This window comes from Cryptomeria japonica, chromosome 6 (assembly GCF_030272615.1).
Source record: "Cryptomeria japonica chromosome 6, Sugi_1.0, whole genome shotgun sequence".
NCBI lineage: Eukaryota > Viridiplantae > Streptophyta > Pinopsida > Cupressales > Cupressaceae > Cryptomeria > Cryptomeria japonica.
Window position 1 is genome coordinate 178,728,812 of NC_081410.1, and position 11,541 is coordinate 178,740,352.

The 11,541-nt window shown below is 33.1% G+C and overlaps 1 protein-coding gene across 1 annotated transcript; it reads right to left on the minus strand.

Annotated features, from left to right (window-relative positions):
• Positions 1–9,183: 9,183 nt before the first annotated feature.
• LOC131052579 (cytochrome P450 71AU50-like) lies at positions 9,184–11,238 on the minus strand. Its single transcript, XM_057987164.2, has 2 exons — positions 10,269–11,238; positions 9,184–10,102 (listed from the first exon to the last, which is right to left on the minus strand). Exons 1-2 carry the CDS (start codon positions 11,226–11,228, stop codon positions 9,491–9,493), a joined length of 1,572 nt encoding a protein of 523 aa, XP_057843147.2. The 5' UTR covers positions 11,229–11,238; the 3' UTR covers positions 9,184–9,490.
• Positions 11,239–11,541: the final 303 nt, after the last annotated feature.

The following is an 11,541-nucleotide window of genomic DNA, read 5'->3' on the forward strand; positions in this document are numbered from 1 at the left end:
GACAATACCCAAAGCAGAATTGGTGGTATTGTAAACACACAATAAATCATATAAAAATTTCATTTCATTGAAACTATGTAAGAACCATACAATTTTTGCCAAACTCTGTGAAAGAGAGTTGTATGCCCTTGAATCTATCAAATTTGGGCAAACTCTATGAAAGAGAGTTGTATGCCCGGAATCTATCCAATTTGGGCAAACTCTGTAAAAGAGAGTTGTATGCCCAGAATCTATCCAATTTGGGCAAACTCTATGAAAAAGAGTTGTATGCCTGAGCCCGTACAAGTTAGGCAATCTTGTGAAGGAGCGTATGCCTGTAGACTTCATGAGAGCTGATACAAATTGGCTAACTCGATAGACGAGATGCATGTCATAGCTTTGCAAACTCGTCCTAAGAGTTGTATGCCTTAACTCTATAACTCTATAACTCTCTAACTCCCTCCAATTGGATTCGAATTGGGCTTATTTATAAGCTTTCAAAGAAGCTGAACAACCACTACATTTATGTCCTTATCGAAAGTCGAAAAGACAATCTAGTATTGAAAGGTTACTACATTTATATGAGGACAAAAATTAATTAAAGATTAAAATATTTAATACTCTGACTTATTTCTGATCAACCCCCTTCAGTGATCAAAATGAAGATGGGTGATTTGTAAAACGTTAAAGTAGTTACCTAAATCATAATGAATACACAGAGCGATTGGAATGGAGGTTGGGGAGAGGTTTCACAGAAACATAAAAAATAGAGTTAGACACTCCAAAAATTGTAGTGCAGGAGCTTGGTTAGTCTATGAATAGTTCACATGGATCTCTGAGAAGTCTCGACTTCATCTCTGTATACTTCACTAATTTGTACCGAGTTTGTGAGGATGTTGTGATGGCAAACAAATCTAATAATAGAGCCAACCTTAAACCCCACACATTAAGCAACATATTAAGTTTAGAGAATGTTAGTCAATTTTGAGTGTTTAACACTTTTAAGTTTAGAAGTGTATTCTTAGTGTGACCACACACATTAAGCAACATATTAAGTCTATATAATGTCAATCAACTCAAAATGTTTAACACTTTTAAACCTAGAAGAGTAAGCTTAGTGTATGTGGTTTAAGCCATTCGTTATGGTACTGCCATGAACTGATTTCAAACCATTAGCGGATCGTATCAAATCTAATGAGTACTTTGCATAAGAACTTTAGATGTAAAGTGTAAAGCTTTTAGAGACTAGAATATACCTTTGAACCCATTAATTAAAGAGATTATAACATAGAAATTAGATGGGAAGTAGATGGAAACGTTGGAATGAAATTACTTTTAAACAGATTCAATTCTTATAATAGATTTTATGTAATTATAAATAGATATGATTTCATACTCATTAGAAGTTTATGTGGATATTATAATTTTCATCTATTTAGTTAAAGATTTTTTTCTTATTATATACAAACTTAATAATTCATGAATAAACTTAGAAAAAATACCAACTTAATGCATTATTGAAATAAATTAAATATGTAGGAACGCATGGCGAGTGAAAAGATGTTGATTCTTATAGTCTTTTTACTTCAACAAAAGAAATAAAGTCTATCCTATAAAATGTGGAAGATAGGCAAACATTTAACATACTAGAAATCTAAATTGTAGAGATCATACTTTTTTTAAGAGTATTAATTATGAGCCTTTGGTACAAATACATTAAATTGTTAAATATATATCAAGAATAGTTGTCATTGTTGGATTAATTCTTGATATTTTTTTGAAGTGTAACATAGGGTACTTTGATGACATAAGCTTGTAGCCTAATATTAATGAAAAGATAGTATTGGAAATTGTGTTAAAGATTATTATACAAGAAAGAATAGTAGAATCATTCATTTCCTTTTAAATAAGGTATGGATTACCTAATATTCAGCCACATGGTAGAAATTTCATGGAACTCCCTAAAACGATATGCCATATAGAAGACTAAATTGTGAAGTTAGTAATTAAGTATGAATACTATGTTGAGTAACCCTTGTATGGACTATAGAGTTACTAAAAGTTGACATCTTATAGGCTTGGTTACATCATGTTCCCATGCAGCTACTTAACTCCATTTTCTGCTTAATTTTAAGCAGTTGGAGTGTTCCCATGCAAATTTAAAATTGTTGGTAAAGGATAATTTAGAATCTTTTGCTATTTAAGTGGAGAAACTATTATTTAGGAATTGAAAATAAGCTATGGGAAAATTGGGGGGGCTGAAAATAAGCAGCAACTACATATTGCCAAAAATGCTAGGTGGCTCCACAAATTTGTTTCCCTCTTCTTTTTTTTTCATTTTATTTCTATTTTTTCTCGTGCACAAATTATTACTAATATTATTAATACCAATTTTAAGATTTCTCTTAAAAATAAGCAGAAAAATAAATACTCATGGGGCCACCAGCTCCACAGATATTTCCTAAAAAAGTTGAGCAGCCACTGCTAGCAAAAATAAGCTAAGCATCCGCATGGGAACATGTTGATAATAAAGGCTTGCATGCACTTATCCTATTTCTTTTTGCTTGAAGTTATTTTTTATAGAAATGCATGAAGGATTTTTAGGTGATTTGATGATATCTTGAGGATACATCATATAAACTAATCAAATTATCAATGAGATAATGATTCAGGACATATTTCATAAGACTGTACTGTAAATAATGATAAAGTCACCATGTTTTCTTCATGTTTGAGATACGGTTAGTTCGATCATAAATGATCTGTGATTGAAGAAGACTCCTTGATGAAGATTGTAGCTATAATTTAGACGTGGATAGTATGGTATGGATTATTAATTATTATCTGATGATGCTCTGTTCTTTGTTGGCACATCTTCTATGAAATGGATGTTTCTTATAATGACTATGATAAAAGGTGTATTTAATTACTTTTGAGTAGGCTTTTGGAAATACAAAGATTGTTAGTCTTGTATGCACTTATGCATTCTTGTAGCCTTTATATGCTCATGTATTTTTTGTGAGATTTTAAATGGTTTTTTTTGTTTTCAATGTGTATTATGTGTGTATTGAATGGGTGTCAAACGTGGAGTAAAGAGAAGGATAAGTTTCCAGAGAATTAGTCTATACTTTAACTTATCTTCTATTAGTCAGCACAAAAAGTACTTTGGCCAAAGTTTACTATTTGATCTCTTAGTATATGCTTACTATTTGAATTACTATATTTTACACTCTTCCATATCATAGTGTCAATACAATAGCATCTTAGATTGTAGATACATTATGTTGCAATAGATTACATCACCCTACTAGTTTTAAATTAGTAGGCATCCTCGTGCAAGGTTAGTGGTTCTTCGAGTCATTAAGAACTCTAGGGAAGAATAATTGCTTAGTGGTTGGGCACTAAAGTGCTTTGGTGATGTTCTCACATGTGATGTGTTCATGGGAGATATATGTTGGGAGCTCCAATCAAGATTATCATCAGCTTGTACATTATGTATTATTGTATTCGACCTTATGGTTGCTTGTAAAAGAAATTATTCCTTATATTTTGTTTATGTTGAGATTATATACTAGACTTTGTTTTGAAATATAACTTCATATCTATTCAATTTTATATTGATTCAAATACATAAATTATTGATTAATTATGGATATTTTGAGTATTTTGATAATTAAATAATATGGAGGTTATTACACACAAAAAGGTGTGTAATTTGTATGGGGATATAATTTACAATGCTACATGTATATAGAAAGCATGACCATTAGGAAATGGCATAAGACACCTATTCATTACTAATTATAATGGTGAAGGTGAAGGTTCTACAAATCTCTTCACTACAATAAGTGAAGAACAATTGCACTAAATTGTGCATGATATAGTTGAAATAGAGAACCAATCCAAACAAACTTAGCATGAACCTATTCTAAGTGTGAGGAGGAGAAGAAAAGTGAAGTTGTTTTATGAATGCATTATGGAGTTTTAATTAATACTCTATAATAGAAAAAGAGATATAACCATGCTCTTTGTTCTTGACTAGAGCTATTCAAGTATCATTTTAAAAGTAATAGTTTACATAATATAAATCAAAGTGGATAATACAATGGCCATCCACTAGAGCAACCAATTTTGGATTTTTTTTTGTAATTTCCTATATACGGTATGGCTCCCAAAAGCCTTCTCATCAATAAACAAAAAAAAAAAAAATTCAAATAAATACAATATAAACCATGTATGTTCTTCTATTGAAAAATATATTTTAATCAAAATAAAAAAGTAAATATTTTATTAAATTAATTATATTTAATATTATTAATTGTATCATTAATTTAATTAAATTGTTAAAAATATTAACCAAGATACTTTATAAAATGGTATGGAAATGTAAACTAAGAACTTAGGTGATCAATATTTCTACTAGTTTTTCATTGAGGAGGGAAAATCAATAAGATCAAACTTTAGCCTTTAAAGGAGAGTTGGATATTGTATGTGATTATGTTCCCTTTTTTTTTATTGAATGATGATTAAATGTAGGAACTAGGTAGAGAGATAGGAAATTGATAAAAGACAACATTAAAATGAAGATATTGAACTGCAAATTTGAAAGTAAGCTCATATCTAGAATAAAATTGTAAAAAGGAACTTGGATTTATCATTTGGGCCTAAAAGTGTCATTACAAGGAGTGAGGTGCCACCGTGCAAATTCTAGATCAAAATTATTTACAAATTCTTCTCCCAAATTTTCCAAAAAAAGTGTTGATCACTAGATTGGATTGATAGTAATGAGGGTTTTTTGCCTATTTAGAATCTAGAACTATGTATCCGTGTCTACACATTATGAATCTACATCTCTCTACTGTCAGATCTAAAATCTACACAAAAAAAAGAGAGGAAAATTGTTGGGTTGTATAGGGGTTTGCCTAAGTTAAACCCTGGGTAGGAATTAACCTCCACCAGACAATAATGATTATTAGAAAAGAAAGATTACCCTTGGTAGTGAAAATACTAAATATGAAGTAAAATACCGAATTAACAAGATTATATGTCTCAAGCTTGATAATAGTAGTGATCCAATGCTCTCTGGATAAGACCCTCAAGGTTTGATGCAATAACATGAAATGACAAGACAATATCAATCACGAAAACACACTTACATGGAGATTGATGTAGCTTGTTGCTCCATAATGCTGAAATTTAAAGAATTGGCTCATAATGTTTTCTCTATAATACGATCTCAATATCCAAAAAACCTCATTATCTAAATATAATGGAATGGGAGAAGAGGTGGCAAAAACATCCACCAATACCTCAATTGAGGATGCAACACAAGGAAGAGCACCAAAGTAGAGAAAACTTAGCAATCAAATGAAAGTCACAACATCAATTAAAGGAGGCACAATAAAAAAACCCATCAAGAGAGGGGTGGGTTCCAAAGGAGCATCGACATGAACAAGAGGCACACAATCCTCTGAAGCAAAACCATTATGAACCATATCAACAATAACATATTTTTTGAAAAGAATTATTCCAACAAAAGGAAGCACATGTGACCATAAGGCAAGGGAAATCATATGTCAAATGACAAGTGGAAACCAACATTGAATACAAAAGGGGATGCCTTCTTAATCTAGAGTAACTCTATGAATGTTCACCCACTTGCAAGATAAATTCTATTGAAAAGAGTTTGGATAGGTCTAATTACGCTAAATTTGAGCATAGGTTGTGTTAGAGTAAAAAGTAAATGACCCACAAAGTTCCCAATGACAACATAATAAGATTCACATCAAAAGTCAAGAGGAAGATTTAGGGACAAATCCAAATAGGTAGAATATTGAAGGTTTTAGTGAGAGGAGTAAATGAATAAACCTAGATTTTCAACAAAAGAAATTACGCTAGACATAGGATTACCTCTCAAGAATAGAATCCCAATCATACACTAATTCAATGAAACCTTTAAAGAAACCCTTGGCACTTGTGGATAGATTTTATTTTTTCCTTCTATAATAGGTTGTCACTATTAAAAAATCACTGGGCCAAGGCCAAATTCTATCAAATATACAAATCAAACCCTTTGTGAGAAAAAAATATTCACTTTTTAAGATATCATCCCTAAAAAGTACCACAAGAGGAGATGGGACACAAAAAAATGTTGCTCTCAAACCTAAGGAGAGCAAAAGAGGCACAAGTGGCATGCCCAATAAGTGGAGGAGAACCAACAAGTTTTGGAGGGAAGGGATTCCCACAACGTACTAGATATCCATGTAAGACTTTGAACCAATAAAATATATATTTTTTATTATGAAACAAACAGTTTTGAAGGGACCCGAAACCCTTTAACAGAGAGTTGCATCAAAAAGTTGCATAAAGATAAACAATTCCACTACAACCCAAAGACAACAAAAAACCAACACACAATCAAAAGATAGGAAAGAGACAAACAAAAGGAAAAAAACTAGTACAAGTTCTTAAGGGCCTCAACGACCTTTATTTCTAGCTGAGTCATATTTAATGCAATCTTCTACAACACCTGAATGTCTTGATTAGTAGATTTATTCTTTAGATTAGCCTTGGTTCTCTTGCATGGTCCCACAGTATCCTCCATATTTTTATCCAGTGCCTCAACATCCATTGTAGCTCCTTCCTAGTGGGTGGCTTCAATCTTTCCAACCATGGTATTTATACTCTTAGCCAATCTCTTAACCACTTTGTGACTAAAGGTAACTAGAGATATCAGGTTTTCATTAATTTTTTGGAATTTTTTCTCCATCTTACTCAATTTACCTTCAAAATCTTTCTTGATTTTTTCCTCCAATTGAGAAATCCTGCAGTCATAGTCTTTCTTCATATCACTAATCATTCACATAGTCTTGTGCATTGAATCCAAAATTGCCTTTCTCTAATCCATCATCCATTGTTCATTAGTTTGAGAGTCTTGTTTACTGCTAATAACCCTCATTTTTACCATTGATATCTTTAATTTCATGAAAGGCCTATTTAAACATCCTGAAGTTATCAACAACCGCATCATGAGCTACATCCAAAATATCATCAAGATTCTCCCTTTCCATTTTGAGGAAAAGAGAATTGGCATTGAGCTCCTTCGGGAAGGGGGTCTACCGCTTCGGTTCAGAACTTGGACAGATTTATCTGAGAGTGACTGGTGAGAAGGAAGAGAGTCAGAATGTGAAGTGGACATAGGGGATGGTTTGCCACATTTATCTTGGTGGTCACTTTTCAAAGAAGACCCAGAATCAGAGTCCGAGCCTTCTAGAGCTATGTTCCCTTCTTCTTCCTCCAACAAAAGACTAATATGGCCCCCTTCCTCATAATTGCTCAAAGCCTCCGGAACCCTAGATGAGGGAGAGGGTAGGGTTTTGATGTGTTCATGAATGAGGAAAAGAAAACCACCATGCAAAATAGGGGAAATTTTTTTTTATGGTCCTTTATACTAGCATTAATTGAAGCCATCAGAATGAAGGGGAACAAATTTTCTCTTTTTGCCTAAAATGATGCCTATAGACCCTAGTAAATCTGTCATCTAGGGTTACATACCTCATCTAAACCACAAGAACAAAGTGCCATATAGATTTAATGTTACCCGTATCGTAGCTTCTTTTATCGATTTTCATGAGATTTTCCCTCTCCTTCTCATTTCTATGGAATTTCTTGACTGTAACATCAGCCATTTTCCTATCCCTGTTAAACTTCGCCCTTGTAATAAAATATATGTTAAGTTAACATGCTTATTTGGATTATTGAATTCTACCATAAAATGTATATATTGGAAAAATTTATGATAGGTATCATAAATGAGAATAAGTATAAAACAATAAGTATTGAAACACAAAAGATAATAATAAAATATAAGAAATGTTATTATCACTAGAAAGATAATTAAAAAATTAATTAGGAATTCCGATATTAGAGTAAGGTTCCTAAAAAAATGGATGATATTTTAATTTTCAATATTATTTATTGAAAAATCCCTTAGAATACGAGGAGGTTCTAAGCTAATTTGTTAGATTGTATTGATGTGTATTGTCTTGTAAACATGGATTAAATGATTTGACAAAAATAACATAATATAACTATATAGTATTTGTACATTTATTTACCTAAAAATGACCACTTCAATTGACAGAAAATGAGAATAATATTATCAAAAGTACTAGAACAATCATTAATAAAGTAGCCCATATCCCTCGTTCTAATAAGAATTGTAAAATTTTCATGTTATTGCTCTTTATAAGAAAATATCTAAATTCAATTAATATTTTAATTTTATATTATTCACTTATAACTAGTATTATACAACATTAAAATAAGAATTAGTTCAGTCAAACAAACCTTGAAATTCCTTGAACTTGGTGGATAACATAAAATTTCCGTCTTCTATGATTAACTTGTGTACAGACACCATTCTCAACCATGATAATGTCAACCTTTCCTTTCTAGTAGTGATAGACGTGGAAGCAAACCATATAATTATTCTCTACATCAACTAGCTTTATAACTTTTATTAATGTTTAATTATGAATTTTTATACATTTGTTCATTGTGGTAAGAATTAATTTATATTTTGATATATTATTTTAAGTAATCCATTGCAATTATTTAGGTTGATTCTCTTGAGGTGTGACTTCTATTCATAGTTAAGTACAATAAGGGCTAATTTTTTTTGTATATTTGTAATATAGAATACATTTTTTAATAAAATAAATAATTGATTATACACTAAAACCAAAACTATTTTAAATGCATGTCAAGTAAATCATATGGGAGTTTATATATAAAGTTCCTAGTATATTTCTAGTTGTTATTGGAAAATCATTTCATCAAAGGAAATTATATCTATTTAATGATAAATAAATTGCTTTGTAGTCATATTTAGTTATTGAAAATGAAATCATGAATCATGAATTTGCATATGTATCTAAAAACCAACAAATTTTCACTAGCATCTATAACCAACCAAAAACCTTCACCATTATCTTTATCTTAAATTTCAAGATTGATAACAACTAAAGTATGAATATTGAATAGAGTTTCATATTTGTATGAACAAGATATTTATAATTAATATTTAATTTTAATTAATTAATTAATTGAGACAATGGGAAAAGCTGATAAAACGCTTTATAGAAGTGCAACAAGAATCTGCTAACAATACTAAATGCAATAGCCCTGCAGCAGTCTCCAAAATGAAAACACAAAATCTGTTGTATTCTGATTTCCATGTACGTAATGAATATTTCACAATGACCAAATGGTCAATTGACACAAGCAGCGAAAACATCTATCATCTCTTTAACAAGATATTCAGCTGTGATTAAAAACAATTCAGTTCATGAAAGACTGGAAAAACGCTTAACAAAGAACAGAAATGATAACAGATTTCAGACACACGTAATGTCTCATATTTCTTCACATACTTTTCACAAATTAATAAACATAATCGTGATTTAAGCACATATTTAATGTACAAGGATGCCTAGCAGAGAACAGTCTCTTATATAGGATATTCAGCTGTGAGCCTCCATGAAGGGCGAGCAAACAGTGGAGTTTTTCTGGGAACAGTTAATCCAAACTCTTCCGCCATATCCAAATCTCCCTCGACATTCCAGTCAAAGCAATGAAGAATCTGAGCAAGTCCCAACTCAACAATAGAAAGACCCATAGAAATCCCAGGGCATCCCCTTCTTCCTGTTCCGAAGGGCAGCAAATCGAAGTCCTGACCTCTCACATCCTTATTACACCCCATAAACCGCTCGGGCTTAAATTGATGAGCATCTTTCCAAACGTTCTCATCCCTTCCCATCGCCCACACATTCACAATCAACCTCGACTTTGGCGGAATGAAATATCCTCCCACGTTGCAGCCCTCTATCGATTCGTGGGGAAGGAGCAGAGGTAGCGGTGGATGAAGCCGAAATGTTTCTTTCACCACGCATAGCAAGTAGTCGAGGTTTGTGATGTCACTCTCCTTTATTCTGCGATTTCTGCCCACTGCTGATTCCATCTCTTCCTGCACTCGGGCCAGCGTTGCAGGATTCCTCACCAATTCACTCATCGACCACTCTAGCAATGTCGCCGAGGTTTCCATTCCCGCAGTTAACATATCCTGCACACAGATAATTCATTTTCTGAGAGACACAATCGAATCTAAAAAAAATTAAAAAAGAACTATCATATATTGTGAAAGATCGACATGTTAAAATTAAAATTGTTTCAAAACAATTTGTAATCAGATTTGTGAAAGCCAAGTCGGCCTTGTTTCTCAGACTTACCAAGATCATGGCTTTGATGTGGTTTCGTGAGATTGTCTGGTTCTCCATTTCGGCCATGCCGAGCAACACATCTACCATGTCTTTAACACAACCATCGTTCAGTTCTCCATCCTCCAATCTACGATTGATGTGCTCATCGATTACTTTTTCAGCAAATCCATCGAATATCTTGTGAATGGCCTGCATTCGACGACGGATTCTTTGCAAGTCGAGCCAGTCGAGAGAAGGAATGAAATCGCCAACGCAAAACGCACCGGCCACAGCAAGCATCTCTTCAACCATTGTTTTGAAGCCATGCCGTCCGTCCAAGTCGTTATCAGAGTAAGTCCTGCTGGCAAACATTCTACAGGTAATATTTTGCGTGAGTGAGGTGACTCGCTTTTTCACATCCACACACTGGGCTCCATGCCCGCTTTCCTTCCAGATGGAGGCGATCGTGGCGGACACTTCTTCCTCTCTCACGAAATTGAAAGAATCGTTTCTCTTCACTGTGAGCAGCTCCACCGTCAACAGCTTTCTACTCTGCCTCCAGTACGCTCCATAGGGGGCAAGCGCCACGTCTTTATGATCATAGCATATATACTTCCCCAGTGCACAGTTTGGTCTGGTTGCAAACACCAAATCATGGGTTTTTAGGAACTCTTTTGCCATCGCAGGAGAAGACACAACAACTGTGGGGACTGAACCCAAACGGAGAAACATTATGGGTCCATATTTCTTTGTCAGAATGGTAAGAGACTGATGAGGAAGGTTTCCCAAGAGATGGAGACTTCCTATGAGAGGCCATGGACGTGGTCCTGGAGGCAATTTCATTTTCCTGGCCTCCCCCCTCAGCTTATAGACGAAGCAGTAAAGGAAGAAGAAAATCCCGAGTCCAAAAGTTATGGCCTCCTTGAGGGAGCGCCAAGTCAGGGATTCCATGATATGAGAAAATGGAAAGCTCTGAGCCAGGGACTCCATGGAATCAGTGAAATGAGATGGAATTGAGAAAAATTGAGCAGCACAATGAATTTAAAAGACAACCAATGAATTAATTTTTGAGTGGCCACTATTCTTTGTTAATCATGATTTGGTCGTTGTGAATTTTGATTAAGTAATTTATTATTTTTTTTATTTATTCTTTTTTGGATAGAGTAGTTACAGACTCAACTTTTAGAATATTAATATATTTGATTGAAATATCTAGATATTTGAACATTCAATAATGTATACTATGACCCTACACTTCATAATAATTGAACAATATGATATGAATAATTATTTTAGAAAACTT

Coding starts and splice junctions, on each gene's coding strand:
- LOC131052579 (XM_057987164.2), bottom strand. CDS start 11,228: ATGGAGTCCCTGGCTCAGAGCTTTCCATTTTCTCATATCATGGAATCC. Junction 10,103..10,268: donor ACATCAAAGCCATGATCTTG/GTAAGTCTGAGA, acceptor ATCTGTGTGCAG/GATATGTTAACTGCGGGAAT.